At 35.6% G+C, this 23,493-nt stretch overlaps 2 protein-coding genes across 4 annotated transcripts; one reads left to right on the top strand and one right to left on the bottom strand.

Annotated features, from left to right (window-relative positions):
- Positions 1 to 277: 277 nt before the first annotated feature.
- LOC145788584 (uncharacterized) lies at positions 278 to 13,444 on the bottom strand. Of its 3 annotated transcripts, none has more exons than XM_082910521.1 (10): positions 13,339 to 13,444; positions 12,781 to 12,953; positions 9,099 to 9,435; positions 7,455 to 7,629; positions 7,330 to 7,369; positions 6,967 to 7,049; positions 3,321 to 3,398; positions 3,121 to 3,174; positions 2,736 to 2,870; positions 278 to 2,494 (listed from the first exon to the last, which is right to left on the bottom strand). In XM_082910521.1, exons 4-10 carry the CDS (start codon positions 7,605 to 7,607, stop codon positions 533 to 535), a joined length of 2,505 nt encoding a protein of 834 aa, XP_082766647.1. In that variant the 5' UTR covers positions 7,608 to 7,629; positions 9,099 to 9,435; positions 12,781 to 12,953; positions 13,339 to 13,444; the 3' UTR covers positions 278 to 532. The 3 variants fall into 3 exon arrangements, with proteins under 3 accessions (XP_082766647.1, XP_082766645.1, XP_082766646.1); XM_082910519.1 differs by having other exon boundaries at positions 7,455 to 7,577; XM_082910520.1 differs by having other exon boundaries at positions 7,455 to 7,577; positions 13,188 to 13,429.
- Positions 13,445 to 14,228: 784 nt separating this feature from the next.
- LOC114278636 (uncharacterized) lies at positions 14,229 to 15,171 on the top strand. The gene is made up of 2 exons (XM_028220725.2): positions 14,229 to 14,279; positions 14,731 to 15,171. The coding sequence occupies exons 1-2, from the start codon at positions 14,229 to 14,231 to the stop codon at positions 15,169 to 15,171; spliced, it is 492 nt and encodes a 163-aa protein (XP_028076526.1).
- Positions 15,172 to 23,493: the final 8,322 nt, after the last annotated feature.

Here is a 23,493-nt window from a genome sequence, read left to right as displayed (position 1 = left end):
CTGCAAGCCGGGATTATCCAAAGCAACCCAAGCCACCACTGCTACTGTTGCTGCTGCTATCAAATCCAGAGATTTCCAAGCTCCATCAACGACTATCGTATGATCGAGCCAAATTATTTTCACTATAATAATACACAATAAACAATGCCAGGAAAAAAAAGAAAGAAAGAAAGAAAACTTGAAGAGAAAAATTGGTCTTGTTTGGCAAGTGACTTTTTTAACCAAAAAGTCCAAAAATTACTAAAAAAATCAAAAAACCAACAACCCATACCAAAAAAGTCAAAAATTCCATTTTCTCTCTACTTTTTGCATATCTTTTCGTAAAAAATCAAAAAGTCATCCTAAATATACTAATTTTTTTTACATCACATTTTAACTAAAAAGTCAAAAAGCTAATAAAAAAACTTGTTCCCAAATGAGGCAAGTTCACATATTATAACTGAAAGGGTGAAAACAATGTAAATCCTAAAACCCATGGAATTTAATATCCCACTCTGGTATCAGCCAAACAAGGAAATTCTTTAAATTGAAATTATTTTACTCCAACTGAAGCCATCAAGTCATCATACTCTGGATCACTCTCCTGCTTCCTTGTCTTTAATGGATTACCTCCTTGTCCCTGTCCCTGAAGAGGTGCAGTAGAAATAGAAGTGGGGGAGAATGGATCATAATTTTGCTGTGCTCCAGGACTAGAAGAAGCAGCTGCTGGCCTACCAGATGATGATGCAGAGGGCAAATTGCTACCTAGCTGCTGTTGATTTGGAGCCAAGTGACTCTGTGGCCGACCCACTGCAGATAGATAATTTTGCTGAAGCTGCTGCTGCACAGGATTTCCTGGCCTACGAGGGAAAGGACCTGGACCACCACCCATATTTCCCACATGGGGAGATGGATTTAATTTCCTGTGTCCCATTTGTGGGACAAGAGAACTATTTGGATTTGGGAATGATGGGTGTCTAGGTGGAGCTGTAGTGATAGTTGGATTTCCAGCAAAGGAAGATACTTGGCTGTGAGTTTGATTCATCTGATTGTTAAGCGGTGGTCTTGGGATGCCTTGCATGACAGGTGGAGATGAAGTTTGAATGGCAGGCCGGAAAGATGGTGTTTGAGGTGCCATAGGTAGTTGTGCTGTTGGATTTGGGGGTCGCATATTCTGAATTGTAGGTTGAATGCCAGGCCTTGGAACTGCTTGAGTGATTAGATTCTGGGGCCGGTGAGGCTGAAAAGTGAAATCACTCGAGTTTGGATGTTGTGGTTTTGGAGCTGTTAGAGAAGGGGGTTTTATAGGAGCAAAAGTTGGTGCACTTCCCAAAGCAGAACTTGGAATTCCTGCTTGTGGAGGTGGTGGTGGTGTTGATGTGGATGTGGATGCCACTTGCAGAGCAATTGGCATCGATCCCCCCAATAAAGGATTTGGAATTGGATTAGGCGTCACAGGACCCCCCTGTGCTATTATCAGTTGCATAGACGCAACTGGTGATGGAGATTGGATCGGTCTAGGGGCAGACATAGGTGCTGACAATTGGTTTGGAACAAAAGATGATGATGCAGGGGGAAGCCATCCTTGAGGCGGCTGTGGGCCAGAAGTGAAGACAGGAGGACGGTTTCCAGACGTACTGTAAGGCTCAGGACCAGATGGCCGCCTGGGGGGAAAGGCTACAGGTGAAACCATATTCACTGTTGTAATATTATATAGTGGCGGTCCAGATGCAATGATGGGTTGTGGGGTTACAGGATGAGGACCCTGAGGAACCACTGGGGGTGCCATCTGTGACATGCTGCCTGGACGAAGAGATGGAGGAGTGGCAGACAGTGCTTGAGACCACTGAGTAGAACTCCCAGCAGGGGGCAACATCCTGTCAGGGAGTGATCCTGACGAAGGTCTGGTGGACACAGGTTGAGACGAAGAAGGCCCTAATGACCTTACAATTGAGGGAGGTTGATTGCCAGTATGTGGAGGTGGTGGTGGAGCTGAAATACTGGGTTGAGCAGGTGATGGTTGTGAAGCTGCCATCGGAGGATTTCTTGGTGAGCCAGCATGACCAAAAGGTGCCTGAGGCATGAAAGGGCGCTGCAAAACTGGTGGCTGTGCTCGGGAGGGAACAAGAGAAGGATTTTGTGGAACAGAGCCAAGACCAGCAGGGAGAACTGGTCGAGGACCAAATAGTGAAGGCATATGTGAGGGATTAAAAGAAGATGATGATGCTTGGAAAAGATTGTTGAGCATTGGTGCTGAAGGATTTGGAGGGAAAATGAATCCAGAAGGCAGACGCATAGGACTCTGAGGTGGCCCTGCTGGGAACCATGGACCTGGATGTGGCTGAAACTGAACTTGTGGAGTTTGGACAGATCCCATGAATGATTGTGCTGCTTTCTGATTCACCTCCACAGGAGATATTATATAAGGGGTGGATGTACCTTGACTTTGATCAACAGCATTCACATTATCACCAGAAACAGAAGTTGATGTTGTGGAAACAGCAGATGGGTTTACCTGAGAGAAAGTTACAATATTAGAGGTCACAAAGAACAAGAATAATAACTAATTATGGAAATACCAAAAAATAAATAAGGGAATAAAAACTGTAACGAGATAACAAGAACAAGGGAGGTGCCATATGTACAACTCTCCGGCTGCACATTTGTGAGGCTGTATAGGATGTGAAAATCATAATGAGTAAACTTTCTAGTAAAGCAGAGCAAGCATGAACTGGGTTGAGAATCTTGACACTTACTGGAACTGGGGTGACAAGCAGTTCAATTAGGGAAACTGCAGCATCAACCTTCTCATATGTGTCAGCAGATATATGAACGTATAACTCAGCATAAGCAACAAGAGCTTCATTTCCATCTGATGGTGTAATTTCACCCTGGGTGTTAATAAGGAAAAGGATGGAAAGAGGTTAATCGAGCTTGGTGAACATTAGGTTGTACCGTTACGCAAATCATATGAACAACAGAGTAAACAATTCAGGGTAGATATTTCAAATGTAAGATCAAATTATGAAAAGAGAAAGAAATTTTAAACGAATATGAGGAGGTGGAGGGGGGGTTGTTAAACGAAGTAGAGGTTTGTGTCTGACTATCAAAACAGTGTAATTTTTTTTTTTAAACAATTACCTTCTCTCCTGTATCTGCTTTGGTACCATAAACTCGGACTTTAGCTCCTGTTTCCTGATTTGAACATTTAAATGAAAGTTAATGAAAAAATTGACAGCATTCAACATAAAATCTCCATTTAGCATACATCAGCCAACGATTAAATCAAAAATCTAAAACAACCCAGCATTGAGGCATAATGTCATTATATGAAAAGTTACCTTCTCCAACCGTTTTTGAGTATCACTTGCAGGGCCAAATATTAGACCAATAAAATTGTACCCTGAATATTCTTTGATCTGCAGAGGCAATACACCAATTTTTTTCAAAAGGAACAAAAAAGTTAATTTGTTCCACCAAACACTGATCCAGATATCATAATACATCTCAATGGTCTCAACTTAATGGACTATCTCCAATATATTTAGGTTTAATCACCCAAGGAGTACTGTTTTGATTTTAGAATCAATATAGCATACATACAAATTTAAGAAAGATCCATGCTTAGAATAGAAATGCTTATATGAGTGAGGAGTAATTTGAAATCCATGCCAGCAAAAAGTCTAGTTGCACATCTCCCCTTTCCACTTTCTTCACATCCTTGGATCTCTCAATCTAATTTTAATACCCAATCCTCCAATATAATAATACATTGTTTACCTGTGTATCGCAAAAATATATTATATGGAATTCAAAATATGCATTTCCTTAAAATGCAACTATATGAATTGCTAAAGTTTTAGTAAACGCTCAAAAGAATTGCTAAAATTATTGGGAGAATATCAAAAAAGTGGAGAGAAAGAAAAATAATTTCAAAGTGATGGAAATACAAGTGATTCATGGATTAGATTGTGCAAGTATCACTTTGAAATTTTTTCTACCCTCCAATTTTTTATGTTCTCCTAAAGTTATTCTAGCCATAGGGTGGTCATATAAGAAATACTGAAGTTATGTTTGGCTATTACCTCCTATCAAATCATTACATGTAAAATAACAATAATAATAAAAAAAACAGACTAATAAAAGTCTTTGGGAGTCTAGCTAGTCATGTTGCACAGATTATAATCCCATAATATTTATCAGACTTGAAAATGCTAATCAAGGCTGACCCTATTCCATTGATTTTCATAAAATCAAGCACACCAAAGGTTCTCCCAAAGTAGTAAATATGTACAAAAATGTTACTCATTGTCCTAATTAGACTTGAGATTATAGAATAATAAATACAAAGACAACTTAACCTATTACACCCTTTCTGATAATTTTGAATACTATAAGCTTAATGTTTAAAAATAAACATATTCAAGTCCACTCAAATTGCTCATAGTATTTATTATAATAGTGAACAAAAACCTTTGCCTAATAATCTTGAGGTTATGTGTTCAAATCTTGGGACAATCACTTTGCCCCACTATACCAAAGGTTAGGTTTTCCACTCCCAAACACACATTAATGTGTACTATTTGGGCGTTATTACACGATTGAATTGTGCTTTTCTAAAATTTTACTAGTGTTATTTATTTTGATTTTATTTTTCCTAAAATATAAGTAAAACGAGAGAACTTTTTCTAGACAAATGAGAGATTGCTGAAAGATGACAATTGAAGAAAACAATTGGTAGATATTTTTTTTAAACCATAAGACGTAGAGAGATGCATGATAAAAACATGCAAGAAATTCTTAATTCCAGTCATTACAGCCATATTCATAGCCCTCTATCTCACACTTTGATTGTGGGACAACCCACGCATGTGAGAGGAGAAGGTATGATACACACTAAGTCTATCAGTTTAGAATTCACCAGTGGGGTGCATTGGAGATGGAGACAAAGAAGGTGAAAAGGTAGTGACAGCGGTGGGGTGCGCTAGAGATGAATGTGATGGTGAGGAGGCAGCGATAGGGGTGTGTTGGAGATGGAGTTGATGGTGAGGAGGCGATGATGGTGCCAGGGGGTGCGGTGGAGGTGGAGGAGAAGGTGACGAAATAGTCGTCAAAGATGAATAAAGAGAAATTGGACGATGGAGAGAGCTGAAGGGTTATGGAAGGTGGCGACAAATACCGTTGTGATGGGGTTTGCTGGAGATGGAGACAGAGAAGGTGAAAAGCTAGCAACAATGGTGTGGTGCGCTAGAGATGAATGTGATGGTGAGGAGGCAGCGAATAGGGGTGTGTTAGAGATGGAGTTGATGGTGAGGAGGCAACGATGGTGCCAGAGGGTGAGGTGGAGATGGAGAAGGAGAAGGAGAAGGTGAGGAGGTAGTGGCGGCGCCGAGGATGCGTTGGAGATGAATGAAGACAAATTGGAAGATGGAGAAAGCTGAAGGGCTATGGAAGTATTGATCATATGGGCAAGGTTGTTAAAATTGGTATCCTAAGTAGGATCGGTGAGAGGGTCTGGTGGATCGGATCATAGGATCGGATCGAGGATCGTAAGATCCTACTTTCTATTAAAAAAAAAGATAAAAATTAAAATTAAAATGATACATATTAAAAATAAGGTGAAAAATCATAACATCTACGATCCTACTTGCGATCCTACCTACGATCCTATACGATCCCATACGGTCCTACACGATCCCATGCGATCCTACACGATCCTACTTGCGATCCTGTTATAACATCGATCCTACAACAATCTGGATCGTTTTGGCAAAGTAGGATCGTAGGATCGTACGATCCGGATCGCGATTTTAACAACCATGCATATGGGATGAGGTGCATGATAAAGTGATATGTGGGAATGCCACATGTATTTTAACCCTTTTTCTTTCAATTTAATTTAACAGAGTTTAACGGATGATTGAAAGTGAAACCAAACTAGAAGTGTAAGATATAAATTGACAAAATTAAAACTTCAGGGTTTAATTTGTTGTTAGGATCAAACATGTATGGAGATTTCATGTGGAAAAAAGAAAAAGAAAAAAGAAAAAAATACAGATAAGATCACAGCTTCCTACATCCACGTTTGTGAAAGCCACATCTGTCACTGTGACCTCTACTATGTCAGCAACCGCCGCAATTTAAGTCTCTAGCTTTCCATAAACTATTCCCAGTAATGTAGTCAGAGCTTAATTTTCATAAGTCATCTCATGAGTTTGTTAACCTACGTCTTTTCCTGGTAATAGCTTATTTGTAATTATTTAATGGTTTATAAGATTATGATTTTGACTACACTGATTTGGGATTTTCCTCCCTCTATCCCTTCCTTCCTTCCTTTTCATTCTCTTCTATTCTTCTCTTTTCTTCCCTCTATCTATACTACTTTGCTCTTTGGTTCTACACCAAAAAGCCTATCCCAACTTTTTAAGATCAGCTTCACATTTCTTCTTTTCACCCAGTTGACTCTATCTGGGCAAAATCTCAGATGAAATCAAAGACCATCAAGACTTCTTTAAAATCAAAGACTACCCAAGACTTCTCTCAAATACTAACCTGTCCAGTCTCTCTCTTTTTTATACTGCCCCTTCAAATTGATTTTTGTTCTTATAATTTGAATTCAGCTGTTCTAATTAACTATTAACCCCCACGGTCAAACTGACAACACTAATGGTGTTGTGTCACAAAAGTTTAGAACAAGCAAACAATCAGCTTAAAGAAGTGCTTACAGTGGAAACCACAATTCACCAAAAATAGCTATTACCCTTAATCATACCACAACTGTAAAATCCTCTTAAACAGAATGTTTTATATGTGATCTTTAATCATTATATTCAAACATCCCAGCAAAAGATTCAACAAAAAGTTTTGTTGTGTAATTGCATTGATAGAAGAAACAAACAACTTTTTACTTGCAAAGCTGCAGTCACAACATCATAAGATTAAGCACAAAAGGCAGTGAACAAATGCCAAATTTATAGGTCTACTTACAGGGACAGAAACTTTAGCCTCTTTCAACAAGGGTTTATAATCTTTTGGGGCCTTGTAGCTTGGATTCAACTTCAGTATTTCACCTGGGAGTCATCAAGGATAAGCAGGCCATATATAGTGCCCAGTTGGCAATTTGACATTTTTAGTGGCTTTTTTATGAAGTGAAAAAAACTAGTGTCTAGAATGGTTTTTTTAGTTGAATTGATAGTTGTGAGGAAAAAAATGATTGATTGATGCGTATGATGTGATATTTTAACATTTTTTGCTTTTTGGCTTTTTTTATAGCCAAAAAGCCTCAAACCAAATGGGGCCATAATATTAAAAGAGGAAAGCAGCAATCTAGGAAAATTGGGCTCAACATACCAATAGCCTCCCGCCTTTCTAGTTCCAACGATTCTGACTTCTACATCCACATATTATAACATTAGTGCTTTGAAAGCTACAAACTGTATAACAGGGAAATTCTGGTAGCCCAAAATTTATTTTACCTCACTCTTGATCTGAACTGAAGATTCATGATTTGGAATCGGGGCTGATAATGGTGAGTCTTGATTGTCTCTTGTCTCCAAAATTCCTGAAGTTAGCCTTTTTGTAATTTGATCTACTCGAGTCTGGTCAAAATTTGTATCACCATAGTACATGGAATGAGAAGCCAATCCAAAGCTTTCACATACAGATACACTGACAAATTTTAGCACTCAATGGGAAAAAGGAAATCTTCAATTGCTACAGGCAGAGAAATAAGATATTCTACCAAAAAATTGGATTTAAAAATGCCTCCAACCCATTTCTATATTAAAAAAAAAAAATTAAAAAAAATAAAATATAAATATTAAAAAAGGAATTATAAGTAGCTAATACTTCCTCCTTACAGGCTAAGCACAAAAACAAAAGATACCTAAATCATCACAAACAGTCCCTGATTTGAAACAGAATTGAAAATTTATATTTATATTTCTATATATATAAGAAGCTCTTTCCGGCTTGCAGCTTGTTTTTTTTATTCCTATGTTGCCCTTTTATTTTGTATAATTTACTAATGGTGACCTATATTTTGACTTTTCCATTTTACTGTTTTCTTTGGTAATATTTACCAATATTGGTGGTACTAATTTGAGTGAAGGGTTTTTTATAATTACGCAAACATTTTTGGTCAATTATGAAACATAAATCTTTTGTTTTTTAGCAAATTACAAATACGCCCATAAGATTTGTTTAAAATATGAATTGCCGCTATAATACTAGAAATTACAACTTATAAATTTTAATTTAACACAATAATCAGAAGGAAATAATAAATAAATAAATTCTAACTACTCTCTTATGCAACAATAAATTATCAAACTTGTTCATTGAAAGATATTTCTCATATCATTAAAAACTATTAAGTAACTTAATGATTTATTTATTAAGAAGATGGATCATTTGTTATGTGCTCATGATTTATTTATTCATAAAATAGATAAAAACAAATTCATATTTTAGTCTCTTTTTTTGAAGGGAAAAAAAAAAAGAAAAGAAAAGAAAAGAAAAGAGTTTTAGATGCATCTAAAAAATAGGAAGATATTTTCAACAAATCTTTAACTACTCTCATATGCAATAATAAAATTATCAAAATGGTTAACTGAAAGATATTTTCCATATCATTAAAATTATTAATTGACTTAATGATTTACTTATTAATAAAATTGGTTATTTGTTATGCGAGTATGATTTATTTATTAATAAGATGAGTCATTTGTTAAAAGATTTGTTAGATGCATATGGATCTAAAATGAAAAAAGAGAATAAAATGTGAAAACAAATTCATTAAAAATAAACGAAAATCCGTCTAAAATCATTTTTAAAAAATCAAACGAAATAGAATAATTTGTTAGAAGATTTGGATTTTTGAAATTTAAATTTACCACAATAATACACAGGTCTAAAAAATATTTAAAAAATAAAACCAAACAAAATAATTTGTTAGAAGATTCATACTTTTAAAATTTAAATTTACCATAATAATAACTCGTGCCTTGCACGGGCATTTTATACCAAGTATATACATATATAAACATCTTTAAGCAAACGCATTACCAGAAGAATAAGAAGATAACTTAAATATTACTTGTAAAGAATCCCCAACATACCTGATAAGCTACCGCTCTTCCTTTTCTAACAGCGGCATCCTGTGTAAGATCAGGGCCCCATTTTGTTTTCCTCTGCACCTGTTTAGTACTTTCTTCATTCACCGCATCACTGCCTCCAGGCTTTTTACCACCACGGAAAATGGGAACTAATGAACCTGATAATTTGTTTTTAGGTATTACAAATCCTGATTTTGCAGCAAACATAGATATCTTTGGGCTACTTGCTGATGCTGCAGATGTGTTAGCTGTTATAATGGTCTGAACACGGTGCTGTTCAACTGTAGATGCCGGCTCGACCTTTGTGCTCATCTTGCTCCCAAACACGTTCCACAAAACACTGTAACATGGATACAACAATTAAGAAGAGGAGTTAATCTTAGAGGATTATCAGTCCAAAGTCCAAACTACCTATCTTTCCAACAAAGGACAGTCGGAACATGCAAAAGAAAATTTTAAGGTGAGTCAGTAGCCCCTATAGCAAGGCTAACAAAGTAGAAATAGGTCTATCACAAGGGGATTAAATCAATAACAATGCAAGCCCTATAGAATATGAAGAGACAGAAATAGAGGGAGAGAGCGGGGCAAAAAGGGAGAGAGCACTGACCTTAGAAAACATAAAATATAAAAAATTAGAAAAAAAAAATTGGATATTTTTGGGGGAATTTGGTCATTAACCGTCATAATAAAACTTTCATGCATCAAGGACAAGGACCAAAAAATTTTCTTGAAAAGCCCAACACACACCACTATTACCAAAATATCCTTCATGACTAATTTAATATTTTAAACTTTAAAATGATATAACGTTTTATTTAGATATCGCTTTTTAATAAAATTAATATTTTTTAAATCCTCTCGTCAAGATCTATCAAACAAGATCATGTTGGCTATGAAATTCTTTAAAAAAATGGATAAATTACAAATGCACCCCCTAAGGTTTGTTTAAAATACAAATTGCCCCTTGTGGTTTAAAAAATTACCAATACCCCATTGTCAGAATTTTTTATCTAATAGAATTAACTGAAAAAATGATATTCCTAATTGCTCTCCTATACAATAATAAAATTACCTGAATTATTAATTAAAATAAATTTTTAACATCATTAAAAATTGTTAAACTTGATGATTTATTAATAAAAGGAACTATTTGTTATGAAATTAGAAACCCCACGTGCCGAAATGTAATTTTCAAAATCGCAGTGGCCAATTCGTTTTTCAGCAAACCTCAGGGGGTGTATTTGTAATTTACCCTAAAAAAAAAGTAAAATTTTTAATGTCGAAATTAACGTCACCCGTAAAATTTTACTCTTATCTCATAGTGAAATTTTACTCTGATTCATAGTAAATTTTATTATTTAAATAGTGAAATACCATCGTCATCACTAAGCACCATAGTCACTATAATTGTTAATAAACAATTACAAAAACATAACTTTAACATAGTAAAATGAAATAATAACTTCTTTTTTGATAAATAAAAATGAAATAACAACTTTAATAGAATAAAATTTTGTTGTTAATTTAAAACAGAGCATCAACAACTAAATGATAGATTACATATTATTATAGCAGAGCAGAGTAAAATTTTACTGTTACTTTTGAACAGAGCATTAGCGAATAAAACACTTAACATATATTACCAGAGCAAATCAAAGTAAAATTAATCTAATGGCAACAAAAATACTACCATTCAATCAGATTCAATAAAAACACTTAACCCAATCGAATTGGACACATTCCACACCTTTGTCTAAGTGTCGGTTGTCCAACATGGGTATTTGATTTATTTTGAAGAGTCCATATAACATAGGTTGGGACTACGCACTCTATGAAATATGATCGATGAAGAAAATAGCTCTATGTTAGGGAAAGAACGACAACAGCGATGTTAATACAGTTGAAAGATTTGATTCAAATCTATACCATACATATCGAAGGGCAAGATCATCCATGAAAAAACGTAAACAAATTTTTTTGTCCTTCAAGAAGGAAACGCTACTTCTTGAGGGGGTTTACAAAGTAAAATAGTTGGGACTGTCCTTTTCACTAAAAAGGGGCTCAACAAAGGGGTTTTGGCCAAATAATCCATATTTATTTAGCATATCCCTCATGTATCCTTCTGTATCCGAAAATAGAAAAAATAAAAATAATAAATCGGATACTTATTTGTTGTATCCGATATGTATCCCGCTATATCAAACACGTATCCATATTCGATACTCAAACAGGCTGTTTTTGGAGCATCCGTGCTTAAATATTGCCCCACCCCCCACTTGACAAAATTCTTGTCCACCCACCAATACACAATAATGAGCCAAATCAACTACCAAGTCCTTTTACATTAGGTAGAAAAATTTGGGGATGCCAATATTCGCAAATGCAATATAAAAAAACTAGGACACCAACACTCCGTTTTGATTATAGTGTGAAAAGGAACAGAAATGATTTTGGTCTATCATCTAGATGAGAAAAGAAAATAAATGATCGTGTTTTCTCACTATCATGTTTGGATGAGTGAGAAAGCAAAACATGTGAAAGAGCGATATGAGTAAGATTTCTTTCTCTTTCTTTATATTTTAAGGGGCAATCTTGGTATTACAAATATTTTACAATCAATAAACTTGTTTCTCACTAAATCTCACCACTTTTGATGAAAAATGAAATAGGCTTAGACCATCTCCAACGGTGAACCAAACCCAGCATCAAATTCAAATTTTGATGAAAAACCTACTTTTTCAAGCTCCAACCGTTGCACCAAAGTCATATCAAAATGAGAATTCAGCAAACAAAACATCAAACTGAGACCAAGACACAGATTTTACCAAATCACTGTTCCTGACCGTTGAAAGAGGTACACCGGTCAACCAGTAAAAGATTCAAACAGTTCAGGAAAAAAAGTTCAAACGGTTAAAAAAAAAAAAAAAAAAAAAAATTGCCTAACCGGTCGACCACCTAGTCGTCCCGAAAAAAGTTCAGAAAGTTCAAAAAAAAGTTCAGACAATTCGCGAAAAAAAAAAAAAAAAATTTTTTTGGCCTAACCGGTCAACCGGCCGGTCGACCACCCGGTTGTCCCGGGATAGATTTGGTGAAAGGTGAACCGTTGGAACGAGTGGTATCAAAGTTGGTGAAATGGGTCATTTTTGACTCAGATTTGGTGAAAAATTTGAGTCACCGTTGGAGATGCTCTTAGTAAGAGAGTTATCTTTTTCACCATTTCTCACTCAACTTATAAATCAAACATTAGAAAAGGTTCTCTTTCTCATCATTTCTTATCATTTCTCACCAAATCACCCCATACAAATGGAGTGCAAATAATGGAACATACAAGCAGAATGGAATAAAGATTCCTAATAACAAAAAGTAGAGTAATCCACATAAACTTGTTTTTTACTTTCATATTAGATTGATTGAAAACCGATCAGAGACAAAATCAAGCAAGTAAATGAACGGTACAGCAATCAAAAAATCAGGCATGCATGGCGATAAACGAAGGAGAATCTCACAGATAAAGAACCAATAATGGATGGATACAAACACAAGTTCAGCGAAAACCAATTATAAAATTGAGAAACATCAGTCCATAGAAATGTATGTTCATAAAAGATGAGCACATTAGAATCCAATTTCATGTGTATAGATAGATAGATAGATAGATAGATAGATAGATAGATAGATCTCATACCTGAATGTTGCAGGTGTAGTGGTCAGACTCGATTGAAGATTGTAACCCTAGGCCAGATGGGTCTGGTACAGCGAATTCAAGGTTCTAGGGTTTTGGACGGTCGAGGAGGGAGTGACAGCTAGTTTAAATAGGCATTATTCGGATCCTCTAGAGGACTCTTTCCTGGAGTATTCCTGAAGTAGTACCAAAACGACAGTGAATGAATGAATTAAAAAAATTAAATAAACAAAAAAACAAAACTGGATGCTGGAGAATGGAGAGAAACGCGAACTGCCAAGTGAGAGAGAGGGAGAGAGAGGAAATCATTTTTCCGATTTTGAAATTATTTGCAAATTTGAAATGCCAATCAAATAATGAATATCTTCCCAATTTTCAGCACCAAACTACTACATTCAAAGCCTACAAACCATTTCAACTAAAATCCAGCTGAGCAAACCATTCGTATTTGCAGCAACCAAAAAAACAAAACAGATACATCAAACCTAGCGTCCCAGTCAAAAAATCCAAATCAGAAGCCCCAAATCTGTTAAATTTTCAATCGCAAGTTGTAAAGCGAACCTGGCTTCGACAGCCCTCTCTCCCCTACGATTTTCTCTCTCTTCGGTTTTTTTCCCCCTGAGCTGCAGAAACAGCGTTTTGTCGATTCGTTACCTTCAACTCTAACCCCCTCATATTAAAAAGATAAAAAGTAGATTTTTTTTTTTTTTTTTTGGTAAGTAAAAAATTTGTGAGAAGCGATATGACGAAAAAAAAAAAAAAAGAAAAAAAAAGAAGACAAATTACACTTTATCTATGTGGTTTAAACAATATATAGTTTATTCTTTTACTGTTTAGAAATGATCACATACACTCTATGTAATTTGTGAATTGAAATGTATCATTAAAATATCGTTAAATATTTTGTCTAACTTAACAGTAAGTATAAAATACATGGCCCACATAAAGGATTATATGTTTATTTTTAAATTTCAAAGAAGTCAATGGCATATAGAATAAAGCATAGGGGTTAAAGTATATTTTGCCTTTTAAACAAATGACAAAAATACAAAGGTATTTTAGTCTTTTTTATCAAATCATTAATAGGCCTAACAGTGCACTTCAGTCCACAAACTACAAATGGGGTTATGTGGTCATTTTCAAACATTAAGGAGTAAACTACGGGTCATTCTATTTACACACACCTTCTCTCTCAAGGCAAACCATTAATTAATTTATTTTTTATTACAATTTTAACCTTAAGTGAAATGATTATAGAGGATAAGTTATGATACGCATCATTTGTGTATTTACCATAAAGGACAAGAATCAATAGAATATAAATCATCAATTTCAAACTTGTTCCTTACGTATCTTCTCTGTCAAGAATCCAAAAATCCTAAAATCAAAATCAAAAACCCTTCAACAAATAATCAAAAATATAGTATTATTGAAGATTTTGATTGGATTCAATGAAGGATGCATCTGACAATTCTCATTCGGAACAATGGAGCAATAAAAAGGTTTTTTTTTTTTGTCTTCGTTTTCGTTTATGAGTGGTAAATCGTTGTTCGGTTAACTAGAGGGGAATAATATATCATTGTTCGACACACTAAAATCGAACAAATTATATATGTTCGACAGACTACAATCGAACACATTACATATGTTCGACAAACTACAATCGAAAACCTTACTTTTGTTCGACTATCTAAAACCGAACAAATTGCACTTGTTCGGATTACTAAGGTCGAACATTTTCATTTAATTTGAGTTTGTATTGCCGAACAGCTATAAATTTTTATTTTTTTTTCCAGAACTGTACATCCATGGAATGTAGTAATGTTGGATCTGGGGGTCTTGTTGACTACATGTGTCACTTTATTACTAATGAGGCAGTCTCATGTCGTAAATTAGTATTTTTTTTCTTTTTGTTTTTGGATGTTTAGTGACTTTGTTGAATTTGATTTGTAGGTTTTCAAGAGCAAAAAAGAATTGCTCGGTTGGGTACGGGACGTTGGAAGGAAAAATAGGTTTGTGATTGTCATCAAGACATCGGACTATGGTGGTGGTCATAGGACACCAAGGATATATCTTGCCTGTGAAAGAAGTGGTCAATACAGAGCTCATAAGAAATTAAAAGGAGATGATTCAAACAAAAAAATTGTGAAGATAACGGGTACAAAAAAATACTGGTGTCCTTTTGAGTTGAGGGCTCATAAGTTGATGGCTGATGATGATTGGATGGTAGATGTAACATGTGGAATGCATAATCATGCTCCTGCTAAACATTTTGAAGGACATTCATTTGCAAGGAAATTATCTGAGGAGGAAACATCATTATTAGTGGATATGTCCAAAAGCATGGTCAAACCAAAAGAGATTTTGGTTACATTGAAACGAAAGGATGCTTAAATGTAACCACTATGAAAACCATTTACAATGTACGTCATAGGAATAATGTTGTTGAGAAAGCTGGGAGATCACAAATGCAACATTTGTTGGGTGAGTTAGGAAAGCATAATTACATTGAGTGGCATAAGTGTGACAACAACACGATGACCGTTACAAACTTGTTTTGGGCACATCCTGTCAGTTTATATTTGCTCCGTTCATTTTCAAAGGTGTTGATCATGGACTGCACATATAAGACAACTCGATATCGTCTTCCTCTTCTTGAGATAGTTGGTATGACATCCACTGATATGTCATTCTCCGTAGCCTTTGTATATTTCCAATTTGAGCGGATTGATAACTACGTTTGGGTGTTAACTACATTGCGTAGTTTCTTGGATGACATTGTTATTCCTGAGGTGATTGTCACAGACAGAAAGCTTGCTTTGATGAATGCTATTGACAGGTTATTGTCTACATCTCGACATTTATTATGCCGATGGCATATTAGTAGAAATGTACTAGCGAAATGCAAGAAAATGTTTAAGAGTAAGGAGGAATAGGACAAGTTTATCTCTTTATGGAATTTCTTAGTACTCTCCTCAACTGAGCTTGAATACAATGTACACCTTGCTACGCTACTTGCGGATTTTGATACATATCCTGAGGCAGTGCAATATGTGTCACAAAGTTGGTTAATTCCATATAAGGATAAGTTTGTTGCCGTATGGACAGATAGTTGTATGCACTTCGGGAATGTTACAACCAACATGTAATATATATTTGTCTACCTTACACTATTAGGCATTATGATTTTGATTATTTAAACTTAATTATGTTAATTGTTTCCATTGTACACAAGGCTGAAAGTGCACATGCAAAACTGAAAACGGCAACTTGGTTCTAACCAAGTAAATTTTGAGTGTTTTTAGACCAAGATCCATAGTTTTCTTGAGTTGCAGCATGGTGATATTAAGGCATCGTTTGAGAAGAGTTTAGCCGTTGTACAACACCAGTTCAAACCATCCTATTTTAGAGAGCTCCGAGGCAATATCTCTATTACTGCATTAGATCATGTCTTAGTGGAGAGTAAGCGAGCGAATGATGTTGGCATTAATGCTTCAGTATGTGGATGTGTTGTTCGACGAATACACAGGTTACTGTGTGCCCATGAGATTGAAGATTACATCCAGCAGGGTCGTCCAATACCACTTGATAGCATTAACCCACACTGGAGGACTCTTGAGGTAGTACAAAAGTTGAAGAATGATAAAGTGGAATTGAGTTGTGAACCAAAGTTTGATCTCATACTTAAGCGATTCAATGCATATGATTACACTATGCAGTTGGAAATTCTGCATAAGTTACGAAAGATTGCAGATCCGCAAAGTAGTTTTCTCATTGAGCCAGATGTAAAGCCCAACCCTCAAGGTAAGGGACATAAGAAGATAGATGTATCTACACGTTGAGACCCATGTGCATTTGAGCTAGTTCAGTCCAAACATGATAGCCACTCACCTATGGGCACCCAGATCCCCACACAAGATTCTGTTAAAGTACATAAAAAATGGCCTGCCAAAGAGAAGGTACATGTAATCATTTTTTACTTACATTTTTGTTTATGATCAATTACGTGTTTTGTTTATCATGTGTTGATGCCTTCCCTGTTGAATAGGTATATCGGACTCGTACAAATACAACCTATTCATATGTTGATGCTCTCCTAGTTGGATTGAAGCCGTATATACGTCTTATTAAGGATGTAGATGCCGATGTCAATTGCGGGTTTAGAGCCATTGCTGGGTTGATGGGGTTTACAGAGGCCGAATGGGGTCAAGTCAGGCGTGATCTTCTACAGGAATTGCACACACACATAGACCATTACACTCATCTATATGGTTCACATGACAAGATTGAAGAACTGACCCATATTCTATCATACTTTAAGCCCAATCCAGGGTATCACCGTTGGATGACTATGCCTGACATGGGTCATCTTATTGCATTTTGTTATAATGTGGTATTGTACCACTTATCTGCACAACAATGCCTTACATTCCTTCCCCTACGATCAGTGCCAATATCACAAGTTCAACGGCGTGAGATTGCTATTGGGTTTGTTAATAGGAATCATTTTGTCCAGGTATAGCATTATAGTTTGTGTAATACATTTATCATTTTGCATTGCATCGCTCTCATACTTAAAGCTTTGTCAATGTAGGTGTTCATGTTACTGGGTCATCCAGTTCCATTGATAGCTACCAATTGGTGCAAGTTTCATCGTTCTTGTACGGGCTGGATGGGATACTGCATATAGTTGCTGAATTGAGCATTTTAAACAAGTTGTTAATTCAGGGATAGCTACTGGAGAGACATTTGATTGTATTAACCTTGACGAGTAATGATGTATGTGAGTTTAGTTGAATTGTAGTTATGCAATTTAAATAGTTACTGATACATTTTTGTGGATTAGCATTTAAATGTTGAGTTGGATTAAGCTTTGAGTTAATTTAATGCACATGGTAGTACTTGTTCATTGCAGTGTAGCAAATGCATTGGCATAATACTTCCAGTTGATTACCAAAAATGCAAACCACAAATACCTGTTCATTCCAAAATATTGGTAGAGTAATTATTGTTCATCACAAAACAACAAAAACATCAAAAAGTACTTCTGTTCCATTACAAAATAACAAAACAAGATTACCATAAAACCAACTACCTATCATGTATTCGTCTCCTACGATTGTATGTTCGAAATGGAATAGAACTAGGTCCAGCCTCATCGATTTCTTGACCCTGAAGAACACATGACATCTTTTCAATGGCCTCATATAACCTATCTGGCTCACGAACACTAGCATCATGGCCCGCCTCGATGATAGGATGCACAATCCGTAGTGCATGATCAATACGTTGTATTAAGAACAAATAAAATTGTAATTAGCACATGCCATCCTTTAAAAAAAATGTAAACGATGTGTGCGTAATATTGTCATACCTCAGCGTCCTGCACATTAGATCTACTATCCTGTGCACGTGGGTCAAAACTAGACCGATGTGTGGGGTTCTGGATATATAAGTGTATGATGTTTGCATACCATTGCATGTAACCATCAACACAATCAGTCGGACGTCTGACTGGGATACTCCTCCTCTAAGCAGATAAAACATGATTATCCCAACTCTTCCATATCTGATCAAGATACTGGCACATCACTCTATATCGCCCTGTTGTGACACCTCTAACAGCATGAATAGGGTCGAGTGACGCAGGTGGGATGGTCTGGACCCTACCAAACTATCTAAGAACCCTTTCAGGATGATAGGGTTCAACTACATTCAAACACTTCAAACAGCAGCTGTAAAATGTGATCTCATGACATGGGTGATGTTGACGGCAATCTCGATATGGATCCCAAGTAACCTAAGAGAGAAACACAAATGAAATCTTGATGAGTGACATGGAATAAGAACACTTAATTGAACTAATATTATTTGTTATACCTCATCAAATGCCAATCTGTTAAGCTCCTCCCGTAACGCCTGTAGGTGTGATACCGTTGAACCAACTTCTCGACGAGGAGTCCATCGATGCACGTGAGGCAGTTGTATAGTATATTTCATGTTTTGGCGAGGTCTAAATGGCCGAAAATGCTCATAAATCCATGCCTCCAACAATGTCATGTGGCTAGCCATTTGTCGAACAACTGATCTCGTGACAAATCCCAACTGTCTATATAAATATGCCAATGCAGCTGCACCCCAAGCATATGTATGAATATCAATCACATCCATCAACAACTGCAAGTGCACAACAGGAACTCTCGTCCTACTCTTGTCGCTGAATAGTGTACATCCCAATAGAAATAGCAAATACGCTCTGGCGGCACAAACTATGGACTCCTTGGTGTCTGAATCTTTGCAACCACTGAATTTGCTCCGTAACCACTCCAGTTTTATTGATTGTTCCCTAGCAGATGATAGCTCCTCAATTACTTTAGCATTATCAACTCCTAATGCAGCTACCACAAGTGCATGTGCCTGTTGATCTGTCAAAGTTGCAGCACTAACTGATTTACCTGTGATAAGGATCCCCAAGATGGTACCCACATCATCCAATGTCATTGTCATCTCACCAACTGTCAAATGGAAAGTATTTGTCTCTGGTTGCTATCGTTCAACAAATGCAAAAATGACAATCCTATTCATGAACCGATATGTGCAATGGACCAAAGAAGATAGGCATGACTGCTGCACAATGTCTCTAAACCTTCTATTGTCGGTTCTTGACCACCACCGCCACTCAAGAATCTTGGACGCATGATTATAACACCTTAAGGGATTCCTCTCCTGCAAGGTAATTAATAATTAACATAAATAATGTGGTTCAATAAATAATTAAATGAATGAAACATGGTAAAAATTATGTACTACCTTCTGATCCCATATGGCTGCTGCAATATGTGCCTTGAAGCTCTTCAGTACTGATGGATCTGATGGCCCCGCAGGAAACGGACCAGTGAGTACCTCCTCAACCTGATCAACATCAGTATCATCATCATCATCCCCTTAACCATTATCAATCACATCCTCTTCCAAGATTTGAGGTGTTTCCTCCAACACAATATCATTACCCCGACCCCAACCTCAACCTTGACCTCGGGCACGAGCAGGATTTGTTAATGCACGACGTTGTCTCTTTGAGGTAGTGGGTGGAATACGCGAAGGGTCATCCATTTCTAAAAAATGAAACACAAAAAAATAAAGTTAACAGAAGTAACAATAAAGGTAGCAGAGGTAATGAACTTAAAGAGCTACAAATGAACAAAAAGAAACCAAGTTTAACATAGATGAAGAAATGGGAGATATACACATAAATAAAAATATAAGAAAGGATTTTGGATATTGCAACACCTTATACAAACCAACAAAAATTCCTATTGTTTAAGCCAATCACCTATTGTTTGTATTCTTGTAAGTGTATATACTTTTTATCTTAATTTCTTTCAAATTTGACCACCATAAGACTGATGAACTATTGCTTTATTTCGGGACATATTTAAGATGTATAAAAAAGGGTCCTACCTAATTGGTAGCACATGGTTGTGGAAGGACTGAAGAACATTTTCAGCTAAAAATTTCTGTATATGTAATTTAGTATTTCCTATGATAATAGCAGCTGTGCGATTTCATGCATAAATAGAAAGCTTCCTTAGTTTGTCCATTTTTATTTATGTTGCATGGATGTTATTACAAAGGATTTTACTTTAACTGTATATAAATCCATCCCATGGATTCAATGTTCAGAGCTAAGCCTTCCAGCGCGATATGCCAACTTGGAATTAGGTTATTACTGGCTTAGTTTTGACAAGAAATGACATCTCTGATCTTTTAGATGAGATGGTTATTTAACATGGTACCAAAGCAGCCAAATCCTAACACCCAAACCATCACTTCCCTCATAAAAATACACATTCACGAGATTGGTCTACACATGAGGGCTTGACTCCTTCACAATTGTCATTGGTTTTGCTTCAACTCCTTCACTATGTAAAACGGTTTTGATTCATTGAGCATCTGCTTAGATATCATTGTCTACATGGCATTGGTGATGAGGCTTGTTAGAATGCAACATACTAATAGTTTTCAAAAGTAAATTGAAATTCGGGTGAAAGCTGAAGTTGAAGGATGCAACATAATGAACTTCTATTTTACCTTTGATCAAATAATACTTATAGTCTAAGTCCATTCTTCAGGTTCAAGGTCCCTACTGAATTCAAGTATTACTCACTGGTCAAAGACAAATATTGTCAATGTTCTAAAGTAATTTCATCTGGAGAAAAGATGACCACAGTTTGGATTGTTACTTATTTTAATTCTTTTCCTTTTTATATTTATTTGTTATTTTTTAGGTTAAAGGTGGGAAGAATCTGATGATGCCTCTTATTAGTATTGTTGTGAGATTGTAACAATTACAATTCACATGATTATAGCAATGGTTACTATCTATTCTTGCAATGAACAAGAGATTTTTGTAGTTTTAGATTTGTTCTACCAGACTTGATGTAGACAACACTTTTCTTTATAGGCCTACAAAGTGAGACTAATTTTTCACCCTAGAGAAAACCATGCACATGGACACACTGCCATCTATTTAATAGAGAGTCAACAACAATGCGAGCAAGACAAAAAACATAACATAGACTTGAATACAGAAAACACCTAAATGGATAAGATTTTAAAAAATTTATCGATGAAGTCTGTTTTTCAAAAATCTTATTCATTTATTTATTTGCTTTGTTCGATTCTACATTTAGTTTTTGTGTTCATCAATTTCTATAAACATATATTGGTTATATCAATTTATTAGAAACTTTCCCAATGTGGGGGAAAAAAAAAAATATACTGTTCGACAGTCAAGAATCGAATAAACTGATTTGGTTTGAAATTCAAGTGTCGAACAAGTTCGACAATAACAAGCAGGACAAACTGATTTGGTTTGAAATTCAAGTGTTGAACGAGCCCGTACAGCTTTTGGGGTTCGAAATTACAATGTCGAACGGTTTGGAACTAATTCATTCATGGCAATGGTAAAAAATACATAAAACCCTAAAATCTATGCGAAATGAGAACTCACCTACTGCTTTACTTGAGCACCAATGACGTCTTCACCACTGTTTAACTCTGTGTTGAGCACTAACACAGTGTTCATCGGTTGAAACTGAGAATGGAGGGGGGAAGATGGAAGAAGGTGAGTGTGTGGGGGTGTGTGAGTGAGTGAGGGTAAATATGGGAGTTTGTGTGTATATTGTTGTGGATGGGTGTGTGTGTGAGGATAAATATGTAAATTTGTGGTGTGTGATGAGTAAAATATATATTTATATAAATTATTAAAGGTGTGTTTTTAGAAGTGGTTTGCCTTGAGATAAATTAAGGTGTGTAAATAGAGGCACCCATAAACTACATATAACCCAAACCACAATGGGGTAAAGTGAAGTTTACCCAAAAAAAAATTTAAGATTTGGACCTTGTAACTAGGATTGCAAATGATGCGAGTTGTTTATGAGCTTGGCTCAACTCGATTCATTGAGTAAATAAACGAGTTCGAACTTGATTTTTAAACTTGTTTTAGTAAACGAGCCAAACTCGATCTCAAATAAGTTCAACCTATTTATCTTTATTTAAATTATAAAATAAAAATATTAAATAATATAAAAAAATATAGATAAATAATAGCATATATATGTTGTTTATATGTTATAAATAAAAAATTTATTTAATTTTTTATTAAATAATATATAAATATAGTATTTATATATGGGTGTTAGGGCAATAAATTCAAATTTAAATTTTCTTTCATTCCTTCCTATTTCCTTAAACTTTAAACATCTAAACATGATATTTTCCATACAAAATATATGCAATTGTTGTAGGGTACTCAAGGCTTTTCAATATGCACATTTAGTACATGATTAACAGTTGATTAAAACTTGAATTTGAGTTTAGAAAGGCACTAGCTGCTTGAAAGAAAGATTAGGAAGCATTAAGTCATGAACATTTAAGGCCATCAAAGTGGGAAAATGCTATGGATCCCAAATAAATTATCAAATTTTTTATCAAACCTTTCACATGGGTGTGGGATCCACACACATATGATTTGTGTAGGTCCCACACCCATGTGAGAGGTTTAGTAGAAAATTTGATAATTTGTTTGGGGTTCCTAGCATAACTCTTCAAAGTATGTTTTTGGCACACACTTTGCACTTGATTAACATTTAGAAAAGACTTGAGTTGGAACTAGAGATCCTTTAAAAAATATTAAGTTAAACTAAAACACTTGAATTGATTTAAGAACTTGCAGGTTAAGATGTTTTCAATGCCGTTCTTATACTTTATGTAGGCTAAGTTTTGGAGAAGGGGAAAATCTCATTGTTCGCGGGCCATTTGCGAGTAATATTATTGTAAAGTTATATCTGAAAACTAGTTTTGAAAACTGAATGATATATCATGGTTTGTGGAATTCCTTTTTTTTTTTTTTTTCTCTCGAATGAATGAATGAATGAATGTCCTATATTTTTCTGAATCTATCAATGGCATCCTTAGATAGTCCTATGCCATTGGCGGACAACATCACGAACCATAACCTTTTTGAGATCTCATTTGCCACCTAAGAGTGTAGAGTGGTCTAATCGATCCCCCGGCCAGTTATTCTATCAAGAGGTTCTAATGAATGTACCATGCTATCATATTTTGAATATAAAATATTCATATGAGAAATCTTCGCATGCTTTTGAAAATGTGTTATGATATTATGTTTTGCAAATGAGATTGAAATTCATT

The sequence above is a fragment of the Camellia sinensis genome, unplaced genomic scaffold (assembly GCF_055761805.1).
Source record: "Camellia sinensis isolate YWXY unplaced genomic scaffold, ASM5576180v1 Unanchor1, whole genome shotgun sequence".
NCBI classification, from domain to species: Eukaryota; Viridiplantae; Streptophyta; class Magnoliopsida; order Ericales; family Theaceae; genus Camellia; species Camellia sinensis.
Note: the sequence above shows the minus strand (reverse complement) of the source record. Positions and strands in the feature narration are given on the sequence as shown.